The sequence below is a fragment of the Eubalaena glacialis genome, chromosome X (assembly GCF_028564815.1).
Source record: "Eubalaena glacialis isolate mEubGla1 chromosome X, mEubGla1.1.hap2.+ XY, whole genome shotgun sequence".
Lineage (NCBI taxonomy): Eukaryota > Metazoa > Chordata > Mammalia > Artiodactyla > Balaenidae > Eubalaena > Eubalaena glacialis.
Genome location: NC_083736.1, coordinates 1,890,510 through 1,910,954, shown reverse-complemented (window position 1 = coordinate 1,910,954; position 20,445 = coordinate 1,890,510). Strand labels below are relative to the sequence as shown.

Below are 20,445 nucleotides of genomic sequence, written 5' to 3'. Positions count from 1 at the left end.
AACCTGGAAGGTCTATAAAAGCTTTTCTGGAGGAGGACACAGTCTTGATGAAGAGCTAAGATCTAGACAGGCTGACAGAGAGTGTGTGTATTAGTTTCCTGGGGTGGTTGTAATAAATGACCACAAACCAGAGGCTTAAAACACCAGAAGTCCATCCTCCCCCATCCTGGAGACCAGACGTCTGAGGTCAAGGTGTCCCGGGGCTGCACTCCCTCCAGAGGCTCCAGGGGAGGGTCCTTCCTGCCTCTTCCAGCTTCTGGGGGCTCCAGGCGTCCCTCGGCTTGTGGCCACATCCCTCCCGTCTCTGCCTCTGTCTTCACGGGGCTTCTCCTCTGTGTCTGTGTCTCTCCTCTTCTGTGTCTTATAAGAACCCTGTCATTGGATGTAGGGCCACCCTCATCCAGGAGGACCTCGTCTCAGACCCTTCACTTCATCACATCTGCAGAGACCTTCTTTCCAAATAAGGTCCCATTCCTGTCTACTTGGAAAGTGCTGCGGCTCCAGGGGAGGGTCCTTCCCGCCTCTTCCAGCTTCTGGGGGCTCCAGGCGTCCCTGGGCTTGTGGCCGCATCCCTCCCGTCTCTGCCTCTGTCTTCACGGGGCTTCTCCTCTGTGTCTCTCTTCTTCTGTCTCTTTGAAGGACACCTATCAGAGCAGACTGCTTTGAAAAGGAAGCAGTACAAGGATTTCTTCCCAACTTGTTTTCCTACTGTCTTTTCCCAAACTGCCATGGTTATATTTTTACAAATCTCTTGTAGAGGTTCCTGGTTCCTTGAACAGTAAATAATCGAAAAATAGTTCTTGGATGACTTAGTAAAGGACTCATTCCAAGAACTTACAGGAAAAGGCAGGGGGTAAAAAAAGTCCTTGAGAAACTGCTCTAAAAGGGCATGTCTTTCAACATTTCCTACAAAGCACTTGGCCAGAGAAATATTTTTGTGCCTTTTGTTGATACCAAGGAGTGGCCTTCCAGAAAAATTATTTCGCATGACAAGCAGCAACAAGCTGGCAGAGTTAACTAACCCCACCCGGAAATCCGTGCATGTATCATGCAAACTGGGGGTGTCAAGCCCAAACATGGTGGGGGACCCACCAGAGACCAATGCATGTGATTTTTCTTTCTTCCCCAGCTTTATTATCATTGACATGCAAACATGGTGTAAGTTGAAGGTTGCAACGTAATGATTTCATGTATTTATTTTTGAAATTCTGTGATCCATTTATTATTAGGCCACACTGCATGGCATGTGGGATCCTAGTTCCCTGACCAGGGATCCAACCTGCGCCCCCTGCATTGGAAGCTCAGGGTCTTCACCACTGGACCACCAGGGAAGTCCTGATTTCATATGTTTATAAATCTTGCCAAACGGTCACCACCAAGCATGAGCTAACACCTCCACCAGGTCACATAGTTGCCCTTTCTTTTTGGTGATGAGAGCTTTTAAGATCTACTCTCTTAGCGACTTTCGAGTACGTAATACAGTATCGTGAGCTTTCATCGCCGCGCTGTACACTAGCACATCCTGTTCCGTTCTCAATGTCTGTCCCCATCCCCAAGCTGTGTGTCTACGTGACGTCAAGTCCCATCTTTCTCTCCCCCATTAGCGGTTTGTTCTGGCAACAGTCCAGTGCTAGGTTTTTAACTTTAAAAAAAATTTAATTGGCATATGGTTGATTTACAATGTTGTGTCAGTTTCTGTTGTACAGCAAAGTGAAGCAGTTATATGCATACGTATGTCACCTCTTCTTGCGATTTCCTTCCCATTTTTTCCCCTTTTTAAATCATACAAATTGATTATTATATTAAACTTGCTGATTCTCTCTGCTCATTATCTTGGTTAACAATCGGTGCTGTCTAGAGACTGTCATACAGAGTGAAGTAAGTCAGAAAGAGAAAAACAAATATCGTATATTAACGCATATATGTGGAACCTAGAAAAATGGTACAGATGAACCGGTTTGCAGGGCAGAAATAGAGACACAGACGTAGAGAACAAACGTACGGACACCAAGGGGGGAAAGCGGGGGGTGGGTGATGGTGGTGTGATGAATTGGGAGATTGGGATTGACATGTACACACTGATGTGTATAAAACAGATAACTAATAAGAACCTGCTGTATAAAATAAATAAATTTCAAAAAAAAAAATCCCGAAAAAATATTCCAATTTTGTTTCTTAGGATGATAGAAAGAGTTGGTATATGACATTAGTGGTATATAAGACATTACCTTAAGGCACTAAGGTAAAAATGGCATGGTACTCTAAAGGGCAGAGATCTATGAAATCGGGAAGGAGAATGGTCTACTTTTCCTAATTCAGGTGTGGTGGCTAAAAAAAACCCCATTTTAGTTCAAGTTGTTTGCATTTCCACACCAAAACTCGTTAGCTTTAGGATAACTCATGTGCATTCAAGCACCAGGATTTGACCAAGTGACTTTGAATAACAAAAATACTTGCTGTGTTCCTGTAAATCTACACACCTTAATCCAGCTGGCCAGGTCAATACACCTGGAAATGCTTTTTCTTCACCTGCCATTTCATCCTGCCCCAAAATAATTGGATAATATTTCTAGAACAATTAAATGTGTGTTTTTTTTTAAAAACTCCTATGTACCAAAATATTAGTGATAGTATAGGTCAAATCACATTTCTCAAGGATTCAACTTATGTAATTCTGCAGTCCTGACATTACACAGCATGGATTCTGGCATTGGCATTCTTCAGGAAACAACATCGTATTATACCTCTTGGATGGATATTATTTAGAAGTCGTTAAAATGTTCTTATAGGCTCTTGTATGTTCTCATGTATTGATTTAGCACGTCAGAGTGTCTGCCATTTGGAGAGAACTCAAAAAACCATGTGATGGGTGGGTAGATGGATGATGGATGGATGGGTGGATGAAAGGATGGATGGATGGACGAAAGGATGGATAGATGATGGATGGATGGATGATGGATAGGTGGATGGATGGATGGGTGAAAGAATGGATGGGTGAAATTGAGAAGTCAATGCTAGGAAAGTGGGCAGCATGCCTAGAGAGAACTTATGAGATTTCCGAGGGTAGGAAGTGAACAGTTCTACTCATTTTACTGCTACCATCAATTCTGAAAAAACCCATTTGGTTATTTAAATTTATGGCAGAACGAAGGCGTCACATTCCTGTGTTATTCCAATGGCTCAGAACACACCCCAACACACATCAGGAGACCCCATTGCTGTCTTAAAATTTTAATTGCAGGGTGCTAGCCTTTGTCCAAACGTGAGGACAGACCCTAGAATGCACAACGGAAGTCCATTTTAAGCGTACACTTTAAGCCACTGAGCAATCGACCATAGGCACTGGAGAATCCTCTTCTCTGGAGAAGCTGGACCGGATTCGATGTTCATCTTCTGGAATCCTCCTCTCACGGATGCCAGACTCAGCCTTCCGTTTCTTCTAGCCCAACACTATGGCACAGAGCACAGACGTTCTTTCCCCAACACGAAGTTATGGGATAACTCTAATGGTTGGTGACCACCCCATCCAACCCACCCAAGGACTACGTCCCTATGGCTATTTCCAAGCAGCCCCTGAAGCATCATCTGTGTGAAACCAACCAAGACTACCGATCATTCACCCATAGATAAAAAGAAACCACCCCTCCATAGCTCACACCTCACACAAGTGAATGCCGCAACGAACCCCGGAAGTCCACCCAGATCTCAGATGGACTTGAACACAACCCTCTCAAGCTTCTTCCAAACCTGTGTCTAATGAACTCATGATTTCCAATTGCACACGTGTGATAAACCATTCAAACATTTAAAAACTGCATTTCCTTCTCTTCAGTATAGCGACTGACATCCAGCTTTAATTACCCTATGGTGGCAACCAACAAATGACCCTGGGAGAAGCTCCAACATACGGCATTCATTTCCAGATGCTTCTGGAGGTGAGGCTTTCTCATGGAATAAAGTGTCTAGTGTCATCTAACAGAGAACTGTCCCGAAAGAACTGAGCTGACATGGCTTGGAGAGCACAGTAAGTCCATACTGTGAAGTGAGGTAGCGTGACCCAGCGAAGGGCAGCCCGGTGTCCTGGACCGCACACGGGTTTGCCTCGGAACAAACAGCCTCAACCAGATGCAGTTGCCGTGAGCGCATGGCCACCAGACACCCCTCAGTGTAAACCCTTGGTTCTTCTACACCAGTAGGTCAACTAGTTCGGAAGAGGTCACCTCTCCCAAGCCAGCTGGAATCTTCCTTCCAAATATCTCTGACACATCTCCATGGGGCATCTGTCAATGCACTTGGAAGTCCTCTTGGGTATTTTTGCCGAAGAGGAACCACAGCTGTGGTGCTTCTCAGCCATGCTCGGAAACGTCCACACTGGAGTCACACTCAAGACATCTGAACGTTTGCTTAGTCTTCACGGAAAGGACTTTTCATTCTGCAAAGTCCCAGGGCACTCAATGAAGGTTCCCAGGGCACTCAATGAAGGTTCCCAGGGCACTCAATACCGCTCCTCGTGTTATAAGCTGTGCAATGCCAGAAGCTCTGCAATGACATCTAACCCTACGTAGGATGGACACGGCAGCACCTGTCCAGGACGGAATCCTGAGCTCCTTCAAGCAAGACCAGAGACCCAGGGTTGACCAGAAGGTTATTCCCGTTCCCTTTTGCTGACAAGGTGTAAAGGAGATGCAACCTCCTGGGGAACCCCCAGGAGGCATGGGTAGCTGGGGTAACACAGGCCTTTTGAGCTGGGTTTTGGATGGACCACGTGACTGACATGAGGCACTCAAGCTGGTCAACCATAAAGAGAGGCACATCGTTGAAGAGTCTTTCCCTCGGAAAGGACTCGAGATGTTCATGGAACAGGACCACCCAACGCAATGGCACCATCACTGCAGGAAGCGGTCCAGCTTCTCCTGAATCCGGACAAACGCATCCTTCCCCAGGTAATCGATGCATCCCTCCTCCCACTTCCTCCGTTCCTCCTCAGGACTCAGTGCCTTGACCTTTTCTTCGATGGAAATCTCGGAGACGGAGATGGCCAGGTCCACCTAGGGAAGACAAGCCCACAGGAGATGGTGTTAGAAAACCCGTCGTCAGAGAGTGAAAGCCAGCCCGGGCATCCACCTGGCAGAGCCATCGGTTCCACAGACAAACCTCACCACGTCTCAGGGAGAGGCTGACAGTTTCCACTTTGCTTTTGAACAAACCACACGCTGAATTTAATATAACCTTCTTACAAGAAGATGCTTTGTTGGCCTGACTTTTTTGAAATTTTATACTTTGTCACTGTACTTGTGTCCACTTGTTCCTAAGACTTGTTTTAATGTCTAGCCACTAAACCCTTTCACACACACTTGTATGATCATCTTCATCTTTCCACCCACTAAAAAAAGGTTCTGTATCTGCTATCATTAAAATGGATAACCAACAAGGACCTACTGTAGAGCACAGGGAACTCTACTCAATATTATGTCACAACCTAAATGGGAAAAGAATTTGAAAAAAGAATAGATCCCTATCTATGTATAACTGAATCAGTGTGCCGTATACCTGAAACTATCACAACATTGTTAATCAACTATACTCCAAAATCAAATAAAAAGTTAAAAAAAAAAAAAACAAAAACGTTCTGTATCCCTGTGTGTAACCAAACTACGCGAAACGAAGAAAAGGTTCATATTGTGTAAATAAAGCGTATGACGTTTTGGACAGTCTGGCAAGACCATTTCAATACTAATTTAAAACGGTTTTTTTTCTTGCCATGGCAGGGTTTCCATCTTCTTAAAGGATACGTATGAGGAAACTTATAAATATGCAAATGTGTACACACACACACACATACACACCTGACTTTTGGTTGGCAATCAAATAGATCAGCAAAAGGGGGGGCGGGGGGAGGACAGTACTGGACACCAGAGAGCTATGCTACGGCTTCTACCCCCTAGGCATGCAGCGCTTTCTCCACTGTTTATCTGCCACGATGCTTTCGAAGAGTTTTTACATATAAGGTTCTGCCTTCTACACTCATCCCCGCACATTTTATTGAAACATCGCCAACGTGTTGGTCAAAAAAACTGCAAGAGTGAAAGCAAGATCTTTTCCAGGATAGCTCAGCATGTCTCCCCGCTAAGAGCGCTTGGACTGGGGCTCCGTGAGTTCCCGGGAATGAAAACTTTCTGGAAAGAACGGGACACAGGTCCCCGCTCTAGTTCTCAGCAGAAAGCAGCGTGGCGATCGCATCTTCCTTGGTAACAAGAGGAGACGAGCATCTGAGAAAACAACATACTCCCTTGATTTTATGAAACACGGAACGACACCAAATACCAAACGAGGGTCCTCCCGTGTACAGCAGAAACACGCTTAGCAGGAGAACATCAAAGCGCCCCAGTTGAGCGGATAAACGGGAAACTGAGCCCCTGTTTCTTGGGTGCTCACGATGCCAGCCTCACCGGGATGCCCTCCCAGGTGTGTGCATCACCCCAGAAGGCGGGAATGCTCTTGGCACCGTCACTGGGAGCCGCTGGGCTGCAGCCCCGGTGGTGGGACCAGAGTTTTTATCTTTATGAGCCAGGCACTAACCAGGGTTTCCTCCAGACCACCCTCCGGTCTAATCCCCCGCCAGCTCTACAAGGTGGGCACCCTTGTCTCCATCTCGTGGGGGTGTTCAGAGAAGGATGTGGACTCACCCACAGTCCCAAACCTACCGCACAGCTGAGCTGTCAGAGGGAGGTCTGCCCCACATCCCTCCCACCCATAGCATGCTACCCACCCATAACTCTACGTCCAATTCCAGGAGCCTCAGAATCATTATGCATAGGCTGAACTGGTGAAGGGACTCCCATTCCACACACAATACAACACTGTAAATCAACTGTACTTCCATGTAAAAAACAAAAGTAGAGTTTAAGAAGAAACCTTCACCAACAGCGCCAGACATACGTTCATGATACTGAGGCTGGCATTTGCTAGGCTGACAAAGTAAGAGGGAGAAAAAGTGTTCCCATTTTCTCCAAGGGTAAATTCTGGTCAAAGCATCCAGCAAACTACAATATCTAGTATATCCTAGACCATATTCCAAATATATGCTCCTGTAAACTGAATATTTGTGTCCCCCCTCAAACTCATATATTAAATCCTAACCCCCAAGGTGATGGTGTTAGGAGGAGGGGTCTTTGGGAGGTGATGAGGTCATAAGGGTGGAGCCCCTTGATGGGATTAGTGCCCTTATAAAAGAGACTCCAGAGGAGAGATAAATTAGGAGTTTAGGATTAACAGATACATACTATTATATATAAAATAGATAAACAACAAGGACCTACTGTATAGCACAGGGAACTCTACTCACTATCTTATAATAACCTATAATGGAAAAGAACCTTAAAAAAAGAGAAAAAAAATATATATATATAATCACTTTGCTGTACACCTGAAACTAACACAACATTGTAAATCAACTATATTTCAATTAAAAAATAAATTCAAAAAAAGAGAGACCCCAGAGAGCTCCCTCACCCCTTCCTCCATGTGAGGAACCAGCAACAAGACACCCTCTGTGAGCCAGGAAGTGGGCTCTCACCAGACACCAAGGTCCAGCCTCCAGAACCGCTAGAAATACATTTCTTATTATTCATAAGCCACCCAGACTATGGTGTTTTTGTTACGGCAGCCTCAACAGACAAAAACACAATACAAAAAATCAATACGAATTTTCATCCTACACTCAACACTCAGCTCTAGAGCTGTATTTGCTCTAAAAGACCAAAGGGTGTTATTAGATCATGGTTAGAGAGAAATGAGCCTTCATTAAAAGCATCATCGCAGAGCCTGAAGTTTAAGACCAGAACATCTGTAAGAGGAAGAGTCAGGAAGAAAGCATCTTTCATTTCCTTCTTCAAGAAGAAATCAACGCATGCTCAATTTGGATCGAAAGGATCCCCCCACCACCACCAAATTTCCCAGCTTTTATGTTCGTCTTTTTAGACAACGTGCATGAACTTCCAAGCTCACTTTGCAGGAAAACACAGCACAGCCCCATAACTTCAATTAACTTTTGCAGAACAGCTTTTGAAGAGAGAACGGGCGTGATTATCAGAGCAGAGGACAGGAAAGAGGGTGGACCGACCACCGCGGGCAAACGCCAGAGAGAAGACAAACGGGTCTGAGGCAGCAGGAGAAGCAGGCAGACTCTTCTCTCCACAAGCGAGGCTGGAAATGGGGGTAACGCCAGCGCGTGTACACAGCCGGCCCCTGAGTTAGCGCACAGCATCCATCAGAAGAGCTGGACAAGGCAAACAATGAGGACACCACCTCCAAAGCATCCTGGAGACTGGGGTCCTTGGTGACATCCACAGGGAGCTCCCGGCTTGGCTCCAAGGCTTCCTCAGATGGGCCACCTTCCGCGCTCTCCACGGGCTGCTAGAAACATAACCGTTCCATCGTTAGTCTGCAGGGGGCTTCACAGGACCGCAGTCTTAACCAAAATGACAGAGAACTCTTTTTCCTGGGAAAATAAGACCAAACGAATGGGTTGTGCTAAATAAATAAGCCATCTAGTGTGCTTTGCCACTCTGAACTTTTCCCCAGCTTTTTCTTGCACAAGATGAGATGCTGACATTTGTCATGCGATGTAAAGGTTAACTTTTCAAATTAGGAGACTGGGATTGACACATACACACTGCTATATATAAACTAGATAACTAATAAGGACCTACCGTAGAGCACAGGGAACTCTACTCAATACTCTGTAATGACCTATATGGGAAAAGACTCTAAAAAAGAGCGGATCTATGTATATGTATAACTGATTCGCTTTGCTGTACAGCTGAAACTAACACAACATTGTAAATCAACTCTACTCCAGTAAAAGTTTTAAAACAACAAAAAAAAAACTTTTCAGAGAGGGATACAATTAGTTTAGACCAAAGGTCTACGGAAGCATTTGACTAAGATGGTCTGTCAGCGAGATTAAGAGTCTGTCGGGGTTTAATCTTCTGAGGATGCTTGGGAACAAAAGCCCAGATTCATGCGGGTAAATTTAGGGGGAAAAAAAAAAGGGAAAGCCATAATCCTTGAATAGTGATGTGAAACACGGGTGCTAAGTTGTCCCGAAAACTTAACAAAAATTAAGGAAGACATATAGACCATTTTGATGTTGCATCTTTTTCTTTTCTGAGTCTTCCTAAAGCAAGATATAAGAGAATGACCAAAGGACCAACACAAAACTCAGTGATGGAGGAGGGAAAAAAAGTCTGAATAGACAACCAGGTCTCCTATCCACCTGGAAAATAAAGAGACTCATCACAATGGAAAAACCATTTAGAAAGGTCACGGGATGGCAAAGAAGCCCATGGGGCATCTCCTTTGGTGGTCGATGGACAGGCAATGCAGAGACACGGCCATGTTTAAGAAGTAGAAGTAGGGAATTCCCTGGAGGTCCAGTGGTTAAGACCCTGAACTTCCAAGGCAGGGGGCGTGGATTCGATCCCTAGTCGGGGAACTAGGATCTCACATGCTGTGCGGTACAGAAAAAAAAAAAAAGAAGAAGAAAGAAACAGAAGTGAGTTATACCGAGCTGGTTTGGGTCTCTGTGAAGTCTGCGAATTGGGCGGAGGGTGGTGACAACGGGTCACACATCACTCCAGCGGAAGTCTCCATTTCCGGCCAACCTATCATCTAAAAAAAAAGAGCAAACGCCAAGTTAGGACAACCCTTCGTGCAAGTAACTACAAACACCCAATTGATGCTTTTCTGCCTCCAAATATGGCAAATATGGCTCAGAGGAGCTCGCCAATGCCTGTGTCTGCTGCTTCGTCTTGGGCTCCTCGCATCTAAGCAGGACCACGTGATGAATTCTCACCCACGGCGTTGAGGAGATGTGACGTGAGTCCCCCCCAGACTGGGTGCTGAGGTGGGGGACACGTTTCCTACCCTCTGTCCCCACAGGTCAGGTGAAGAGCAATGTCCCTCCGCAGACAAACTCTTCCAATTTCAGCCGGAATTCCACCGGAAAACGAAACCCTACGGAAAACCATTTGCGCGACTATTTTCTCGGCTCTCCCAAGGGTGGTACGTAGCAAAGATCATCCCAGATGCACAGGACACAACTTAATGCATTACAGGCGATGGATGGCTTCCTCATGGGACCCTAATCCTTTCTTAAGGAGCCACCGTGGACAAGGGCTTCCTTAGATGGTGATGGAGGAGGCCAAGGGGAGGAATCCTGGATCCCTGGAAGACGGCACGGAGCACAGCACATCTTGACCACCTCGGCTGAGTGTGACATACACCAGAAATACACTTGTATGTATTTGGGGGGCTATTTATTACAGTAGCTAGCCCACCCTGATGAATTCAGGGTCGGGGGCCAAGGCCGTGCCCCCAGGTTGGAGCCCATTCAAGTCCAAAGGCTCCAGCAATGTAACTAATGAGTGTCGGCCACAGAGAAGAGAACGTGGACACACCTGCCCATCCTCACGGCAAACACACGGCAGGAATCGTGTCATGGGCTGGGCTGACCCGACTGTGGCGGTCAGACAGAACTGAACAAGTCTTCATCCTGGGAAGGCAGATTCTCCAGCCACTGCCCCAGAGATTTTGAGTGAGTTGACCTGACGTGGAGGCTGGCAACTCATACTCCTGGCTCCCAAATCTCTGGTACCAGCTTTCCCGTTTTGGAGAAAGGGCAGGTCATCCCTGTATTAACTGAGGCACCTATGTATGCATCCAAAGGATATTCAGAGAGAGTGAAGTAGGAAGACCAAAGAGTGGGCCACCCTCATGCAGCTTACTGTCTAAGGAGAGAGATGAACGTTCCACAAATAACAACTATAAGATGACAATCCTGTCAAATTCTGCAAAGGAAAATGAGAGAGAATCAAGGGCAGGTTTATCAAGGTCAGACTGACCTCGTCAGGAGGGGTAAGGACTCCTGAAGGAGTAACATCTGGAACGAAATTTGAAAGATGAGCAGGAGATGTGGTGAGAAAGAGACAATGGTGAGAAAAGCAGGACAGCACGCACGTGCAAATGCCCTGAGGCAGAGGTAAAGGAGGACATTAGGAAACTGAAGTAAGTTGGCAGTAAAAAGTGCACAAAAGTACATTTTTGGTGAAATTCAGTACAAATTTTTTTAATGTATAAGATAACACTGTATTCATAAAGTTGCTTTTTAATTTTGCTTTTTCTATCTCGTCAACTTGAAAGTGCAAATTAAAATATGGGCTCATAAAAAAGAACAAAATCATGCCATTTGCAGCAACACGGATGGACCTAGAGATGATCATACTAAGTGAAGTAAGTCAGACAGAGAAAGACAAATACCATATGATATCGCTTATATGTGGAATCTACAATATGACACAAATGAACTTATCTACAAAACAGAAACAGACTCACAGACATAGAGAACAGACTGGTGGTTGCCAAGGTTCGGGGGGAGGGATTGATCAGGAGATGCAAACTGTTATATATAGGATGGATAAATGACAAGGTCCTACTGTAGAGCCCAGGGAACTATATTCAATATCTTGTGATAAACCATCATGGAAAAGAATATGAAAAAGAATAGATACATGTATAACAATCACTTGGCTGTACAGCAGAAATTAACACAACTCTGGAAATCAACTGTGCTTCAATGAAATATTAAAAAAAAAATAAAAACAAAAAATATGGGCTCATTCTTCCTGATCTTGATTATGTACGTGAAAGCCAAAAATAAAATTAAGTTCTAATAATTACAGTAGAAAATAAAATGATAACTTTATCCAAAACATGAAAGGCCAGGATACAAACAGCTCCTTTTTATTAAGTGTTCAACACTGGTTCCTAAATTATACCATAAACTTGTTATGCATTATTCCTCTTACTCTTCACAACAACCCTATGACGTAGAGAGTTTGATCCCTTCTCTTACTGAGGAAAAGTTGAACTTTCAGACAGAGATACTTGTTAAACATGCCAGACGTAGCAAGTGAGAGAGGGGGGATTTGAATTCACACCTCTCTGACCACCAAGCCCTCTACGAGCCCTATTCGATCCACGTCATTAATGCATCCTAAGTCTCCCTGGTGTACAAAACACCAAAACAACCTTTAGGGAGAAAAAAATGACGAACGGGATAATTGCACTATCTACAAATAATAAATACCATAAAAATAAATAATTTCCTTATCCAATCAGGGTTGGGTAGTGGAATTTTCTAGTTTGAATCCTAACACCCATTAAAAAAACAAACTGGATAAATTACTTACTGTCTCTGAAACTCAAGTTCTTTAGTCATACACAGCACAGACATTTGATGTAACGGACAAACGAAGCAGTTAGCCTGGCAAACGGTTAAGTGCCAAAAGATTTGAGTAATCTCAGAGAGATTAGTTGAACCGGATTAGGGAAAATGTCAATTCTGTCAGCTTAATTTCTCTCAAGAAAGAACACATAAATAAATTCCACGTGGGCCATCATGAAATTTTATCCTTCCTTGGAAGAGATTTAACTCAGGATTATTTGTTTGATAAGAAAGGATGAACTAATAATACAACTTTTCCGTTTGTCTTCTGCAGATGTGTTAGACTCTTACAAATTTAAGCAGGAAAAGAAGTTATGTCAACTCATGCTAACATTTCTGAACAAGACCCCTAGACGTAGATACAAACTTCTGAACAAGACCCCTAGACATAGACGCAAACTACTATATATAAAATAGGTAAACAGCAAGGATTTACTGTATAGCACAGGGAAGTATATTCAATATCTTGTAATAAGCTATAATGGAAAAGAATATGAAAAAGAATATATATATGTACATATATATGTTTAATTGCTGTACACTTGAAACTAACACAACATTGTAAATCAACTATACTTCAATAAAAAAAAGAGAAAAAAAAAAAACAATGAACGTTAACAACTAAAATATAAACTGAAACAGTAATAATAAATATTCCCCTTATTCTTCCTAGCCACAAATAGGGACGTCTTTCTTCACATGTGCAGAAAGCCAGGAGAGAATTCAAAGACAAGAATTCGATAATATGATGGTGCAATGCCAACCTTTCAGCCAATGGTTGGCAGGCTTATGAACACACCTATGTAAAATGTGACTTTTGCAAATGGCATTTATTTTTCTCCTTAGAGTATCAGTATTTCACTGATCCATACCCCTAACTAGCTGCTGGAAGCTTGGGTCACCTTGAAAAGAGAGACTCTCAGATTGGAAACCATTCAGAGGATTCTTAGGTCAAAGAAGACAGCGCAGCTGAAGGATGGAAAGTAGCTTGAGAATCAAATGACTCTTAGCCCAGAAAGATGAAAGCGGAAAGAGAACATCGTAAAGCCAGACTGTGCAGGGAATGGATCGCCAACAGATAGATACAGAATGCTCACATACACAGCCTGGGCAGATAAATCTAGAACAAATAATGAAGACACACTCCTTTGCATCGTGGGCTATCATCTTGTGAAAGTTATGACTGCAAGAGGTGGCGAAAACTAAAAAATGTAAATATACAAATCTATTCAAGAACCAAAGAGGGATTTTTCCACTTGCATCAATGGGTGAAGCTACTTGTTTCCCAGTAAACCCCCTGCCAAAAGCAACTTAAAATTCTAGACCAAAAAAAAAAAAATATATATATATATATACACATACATATATATATATATATATATATATATATATATTTCTTTTATTTCCCCTCAAGGCAACTGAAAGGCTATACCCCAGAGGAGCCCATAAATAATGAGGTATCCAAGAGGGACACTCTAAACACAAGCTTTCATTTAGGACTCCACTGAAAAGAGAACCAGAAAAAGACCAACCCTCACAAACACCAAAACCCAATTTCACTCCAACTCAACCTCTAATAGCATGTGGGCAAACCATCTCTATGAAAACTTCCTGCTGAAAAAAGAAAAACAACACATAAGAAATGCTCTCTGGATGATACTATGATTCAGAGCCTCAGAGGATCCCTGACATTTTTCCATACACAATGTCTTGCAGTCAATCAAAAATTAACCGGCATGCAGCGAGACAAGACCAAAGGAGTGAAAATCAAGAGAAAACAAAATCAAAGCACAAAATCAGATCCACATGAAATGCAGATGTATGATGGATGGCACATAGACTGTAACGGAATGTGGAAAATACTTTAAATGATGGGACAAGTTGGAGAGTTTCAAGGGAGTACTGAAAACCCCCTAGTAAACATTTGGCGTTTATGTGGACTAAAAACACGATAATTGAAATAAAGTGTGCAGGATGTGGGTTTAACCGCTGATTAGACACAGCCAAAGAGAAGACTGGTTACCTGGAAAACACGCCAGTAGACGGAAGCATGGGAAGACAGATGGGAGAAGTGTGTCACAGATACATGGGATGTGATGAAATTCCTACTGTAGATGTCACTGGAATCACAGAAGGATAGGGAAGTGGGAGGAGGAGAGAGACAGAGACAGAAAGAATGGGCTGAAGGAATACAGTTTCAAGAAGTGCTACAAACCCAAATAGGGTAAATTCAAATGATAATATATGTCATTATGATAAAAACCAGAGCCTAAGAGAAAGATGTTAAAAGCAGCCAGACCAAAAAGACGTATGACCTTCAAATGTATAAACGTAAGACTGGAAGATGAATTCTTAGGGAAATAATGGAAGTCAGAAGATTTTGAAAAGTCTTCCGAGTGCCATTGTAAGGTAATTGCCAAGTAAGAATTCCATACCCTTGGTGGGAATGTAAATTGGTGCAGCCACTACGGAGAAGAGGATGGAGATTCCTTAAAAAACTAAAAACAGAGTTACCATATGATCCAGCAATTCCACTCCTGGGCATGTATCCGGAAAAGATGAAAACTCTAATCTGAAAAGACACATGCACCCCCGTGTTCACAGCAGCACTATTCACAAGACATGGAAGCAGCCTAACTGTTCATCGACAGTTGAATGGATAAAGAAGACGTATACATATATAAGACGTGGTACATATATATACAATGGAATATTACTCAGCCATAAAAAAGAATGAAATAACGCCATTTGCAGCAACATGGATGCAACTAGAGATTGTCATACTGAGTGAAGTAAGTCAGACAGAGAAAGACAAATACCATATGATATCACTTATATGCAGAATCTAAAAAAAAGGGTACAAATGAACTTATTTACAAAACAGAAATAGACTCACAGACATAGAAAACAAACGTATGGTTACCAAAGGGGAAGGGGTGGGAATAAATTAAGAGTTTGGGATTAGCAGACACACATTACTATATATAAAATAGATAAACAAGGACCTATTGTTTAGCACAGGAAGCTATATTCATTATCTTATAATAACCTATAATGGAAATGAAGCTGAAAAAGTATATATATATATATATATATATATATATATATATATATGACTGAATCACTTTGTTGTACACCTGAAACCAACACAACATTGTAAATCAACTATACTTCAGTTTTAAAAATATACATATATACCATTTCCCAAGGGGGGAAAAAAAAACACCCAAAGGATTAGAGACTCCAAAAATAGATCCACCTAATGTGTGAGTATCTGACTGATGGCCAAGAAGACATGACAAAGCAGTGGAGATGTAATAGTTTTGACTGCAAACCATGCTGAGTTCATTATAGATCCACACATAACAGCGATGTATGTGGACCCCAAACTCATTCATCACGTAACATCAATTCCAGATCAATTATATACTTTAATGTAAAAAGTAAAAAGAATAAAAAATCCGTAAGACATCAGAGGTGATTAGCTTTATGACCCTGATTTAGAGACAGATTTCCTAAAAGGTAAACAAAACCCACTACGCATATAGAAAACATTAGCACATTGGTCTATACTAGGTACTTCTTTTCATCCAAGGATACCATTTAGAAATTAACCATAGCAAAAACAACCAATAACTTCAAAAAAAAAAGGAAAGGCATCCCTAATCTTTCCACTAACTGCATTTCCCAACCCAAGAGGCTGTAGGATAGGACACTTGGCTGAGAAGATAACAAATTGCAAAAATATTTATCTAACACATGCCTTTATATGGGAAATAAATGAGATATTCAACTTTTGAAAGCAGAGACCTACTCCTCGACACTGCCATGACTATACATACAAAGGCTGCTATTTGGAATAAGGATCCCAGATCCAGACACCCAGCTCTTCCGCAGTTACAGGAATTTATGAAAATAACCTTTTTGGTTTTTCTGGACTGGTTCCAAATCCCCAAAATAAAGAACCCAGAGTGAATCATTCAATGGATGGCCGGTAGGTGGCAGCAATGCTGCATAATTAATTGCAAAGATGGCCTGGGAGTGTGAAATAATGAAATATACACCCACACACTGCAAAGAAGCACCCCTCCCTTATAGAGGGGCAATGACCTTCTCACTTTTAGAGACACAGGCTCAACATAAGAGAGTCAATCAATAGAGACTTTCTTAAATGCTAATCTCTTCCAGAAACACACCCTGAAACAATGTGTTTCACCACCCATCTGGGCAGCCCTTTCTCTGGTCAACTTGACCCCTAAAATTAACCATCACAGTTGGAAAGAGTTTTCTGAGAGATACTCCACAGAGTCTAAGTGTCAAACATCTAATGGGAATGCGGACTCTTCTCAAAAATCCGGGCACAAAGGACCTACTGTATAGCACAGGGCATTAGACTCAATATCTTGTAATAACTGATACTGGAATACAATCTGAAAAAAGTAACTGACGCACTCTGTCGGACACCTGAGACTAACACAATACTGTAAATCAACTCTACTTCTATTTTAAAAAGTCCCATCACAGGCACGGCTCCTGCTGGCATAACAGGGAGCCGCTTCTCCACGTAAGGTAAGAGCTTAATCGACAAGACTGTTCACATTCCTGGAAGCAGCAGACGCTCTTTATTTAACTCGCAGAAGGCACTTCCTGGGGCCAGAGCCAGGCAATGGGGCCCTGGGGTACAGGAGAAGGAATAAAACAACTAGGAAAAGCTCACTTTCCACCACTTCCACAGTCCAAACCTAGAGCTTTTTCAATTGGTTTGGATGGCTATGAAATCGCAGCTCAAAAATTATTATTTGTTTGTTTGTTTTTGGGTTTTTTTGTTGTTGTAATTTATTTATTTCTTTATGTATTTTTGGCTGTGTTGGGTCTTCGTTTCTGTGCGAGGGCTTTCTCTAGTTGCGGCGAGCGGGGGCCACTCTTCATCGCGGTGCGCGGGCCTCTCACTATCGCGGCCTCTCTTGTTGCGGAGCACAGGCTCCAGACGCGCAGGCTCAGTAGTTGTGGCACACGGTCCCAGTTGCTCCGCGGCATGTGGGATCCTCCCAGACCAGGGCTCGAACCCGTGTCCCCTACATTGGCAGGCAGATTCTCAACCACTGCGCCACCAGGGAAGCCCTCAAAAATTATTAATGCATGGAAGTTGCCTGGACATAATTGATTCCACATTATAGTAAAGTGTAGGGTGCCTTCCACAGAAACGTTTGCTAAAATTTAACCATCAACTGTTTATAATCATCAAGAAACAGCTCTCCCAAAGCTATTCGAAATACCCATAAAAGGACAACTTCCCTTCCATCCAGGCCCCAAACCCATCCCCAGCAATGAACTCACGTTAATTGTGAGCAATGAAGGGACGTAAAATGGCTTTGAATGTGAGGATTTAAAATGGGATCTCCTTAACCGCCAGACACTCATCCCACCTATTTCCCAGAAATCGGGGATGGATAAACAGCAGCCTGATTTAGCCTCATTGTTTTGCAAACAAAGTGCGCTTTTGTTTTTCGTCTCTGCGGGTAGAATTTCTGCGGATCCAGCCTCACTAGAAATGACCAAATGGGTCCACATGACTCTACCCAAGTCCTCTTCAAGCTGGGGGTTTAACTGCAACCTCTCAGGACGCAAAGGTGCGTTGCTGGCAGGTGGCCTGGAGGAGGATGAAAGCACTGCCCTTTGAACCTGGAAATCTGGGGACGCCACTCATATCTGGAGGAGACTGAACATCTGTTCTTCGCGTTATTAGTTTTCTGTGGCTGCCGTGACAGAGGACCACAAACTAGGTGGCTTAAAACAATGCCATCATCAAAAAATGTACAAACAATAAATGCTGGCGAGCACGTGGCGAACAGGAAACCCTCCTACACTGTTGGCAGGAATGTCAACTGGTACAGCCACTGTGGAGAACAGGATGGAGGTTCCTCAAGAAACTAACAGTAGAGCTACCGTATGACCCAGCAAGCCCACTCCTGGGCATAAACCCGGAGAGAACCATAATTAGAAAAGACACACGCACCCCTATGTTCTCTGCAGCACTGTTTACAGTAGCCAGGAAGTGGAAGCAACCTAAATGTCCATCAACAGAGGAATGGATAAAGAAGATGTGGGACTTCCCTGGTGGCGCAGTGGTTGAGAATCTGCCTGCCAATGCAGGGGACACGGGTTCGAGCCCTGGTCTGGGAAGATCCCACATGCCACGGAGCAACTGGGCCCGTGAGCCACAAATACTGAGCCTGCGCGTCTGGAGCCTGTGCTCCGCAACAAGAGAGGCCGCGACAGTGAGAGGCCCGCGCACCGCGATGAAGAGTGGCCCCCGCTCGCCGCAACTAGAGAAAGCCCTCGCACAGAAACGAAGACCCAACACAGCCAAAAAATAAAAAAAAATAAAAAAAAAAAAAGATGTGGTACATATACACAATGGAATATTACTCAGGCATAAAAAAGAACGAAATAGTGCCATTTGCAGAGACATGGATGGACCTAGAGCCTGTCATACAGAGTGAAATAAGTCAGAAAAAGAAAATCAAATATCGTATAATATTGCTTCTATGTGGAATCTAGAAAAATGATACAGATGAACTTATGTGCTAAGCAGAAACGGAGACACAGATGTAGAGAACAAACTTATGGTTACCGGGGTGGGGGGGAGGGAAGGCGGGGTGGGATAAATTGGGAGATTGGGATGGACATACATACACTACTATATATAAAATAGATAACTAATGAGAACCTGCTGTATAGCACAGGGAACTCTACTCAACGCTCTGTGGTGACCTAAATGGGAAGGGAATCCAAAAAAGAGGGGATAGATGTATACGTAGAGTTGATTCGCTTAGCTGTACAGCAGAAACTCACACAACGTTGTAAAGCAACTCTACTCTAAAAAAAATTAGTTTTAAAAAATGGACACAAGAATAGTGCTCTTGTGCTTTTTAATAGGAACAGTATACTATGCAGTGCTTAGGACTGCACCTGGCAAAGAATCAACCTTCAAGAAGTGTAAAAAACAAAACAAAAAAAACCAATGCAGACTGATGACGTTAACAGTTCTGAAGGTCAGAAGTCCACGCTGGGTCGCACTGGGCAGGTGTCCTCGGCAAGGCTGAGTTCCTTCTGGAGGTTCTAGCCAACGACCCATTTCTTGGCCTTTTCCAGCTCATAGAGGCACCTGTGTCTCTTGGCTCCTGTACATCTTCAAAGCCAGCAGATCAGCATCTTCCCATTGCTCCCCGTCTCACGTCTGCTTCTATCCCATCTCATCAAGCTTCCTTTCGCCTGCCTCTTAGGAGAACCCTTGTGACGACACTGTGTCCCCCCCGGATAATCCAGGACCACGTCCCCACATCGAGGTCCTTAACTCAATCCCGCCTGCAAAGACCCCGTTTCCATATAAGGCAGCATTTCCAGGTTCCAGGGATTAGGACGCGGCTGTCATTGGCTTTACCGTGACGTGCAATGTTGCCATTTTCTCTAAAGACACTCAGGAGGCCCTGATACCATAGAGCAAACTGAAGACAGGTTCCTCCCGTCCCCTCCCGCCCCTCCCCGGGACCCCGGGGAGCATCCTCTCTGCTTCATCTCGCAGGGGAACCAGCGTCTGTGTCCCCATCGCACCGGTTCGAAGAGCACGTACTTACATCTTCCGCAGGGCATGCGTCAGGCGAAGTGGGGGTCTCCTCCACCACCACCACGGTCCTCTCAGGCCAAGGCTGGCGGGGCCCCTCCGCCCAACTGGTACTGGGCTCCCCGGAGCGGGGCACAGCATTTGCACACGACCCCTCAGCAGGGGGCACTGAACTTGAACAAGGCACCCCAGCGCCCCCGAGGTGAGCCTGCAGAAAAGGTATTCACACTTAGCAAGGTCCTCCTGACATCTTTGCCAATCTCCCGCTGCCCATCCCCTCCCGTGTGGCCAGTGGTCCCCAGCGCCAACATCCGCGTTCACATTACTGCTCCAGGTGGGAAGGACCCCAAGGCACAGGGTCCCTAGACTGTTCTCCACGTTTTACTCCTTAGAACCACCTGACTTTGGCTTATTTTCCTTCATATCCAACCCAGTACCTAGCATACTGCTTTGCAGAAAAGAACAGCAACTTCCTATCAAGAATCTGAATAAACCCCTAATCACTCGTGTCCCCCAGTCAGAGAAAGCTTTAGTT

At 44.0% G+C, this 20,445-nt stretch overlaps 1 protein-coding gene across 1 annotated transcript in view; it reads right to left on the bottom strand.

The window, feature by feature from the left end:
* Positions 1-1,328: 1,328 nt before the first annotated feature.
* LOC133081995 (glycogenin-2-like) overlaps positions 1,329-20,445 on the bottom strand; it is a 37,262-nt gene continuing 18,145 nt past the window's right edge. Inside the window, exons 7-10 of the mRNA XM_061178345.1 lie at positions 19,924-20,118; positions 9,568-9,672; positions 8,308-8,412; positions 1,329-5,048 (exon numbers count right to left, since the gene is read on the bottom strand). Coding sequence (XP_061034328.1) covers positions 4,887-5,048; positions 8,308-8,412; positions 9,568-9,672; positions 19,924-20,118 — 567 coding nt within the window. The 3' untranslated portion in view covers positions 1,329-4,886. The remainder of the gene's footprint in view (positions 5,049-8,307; positions 8,413-9,567; positions 9,673-19,923; positions 20,119-20,445) is intronic.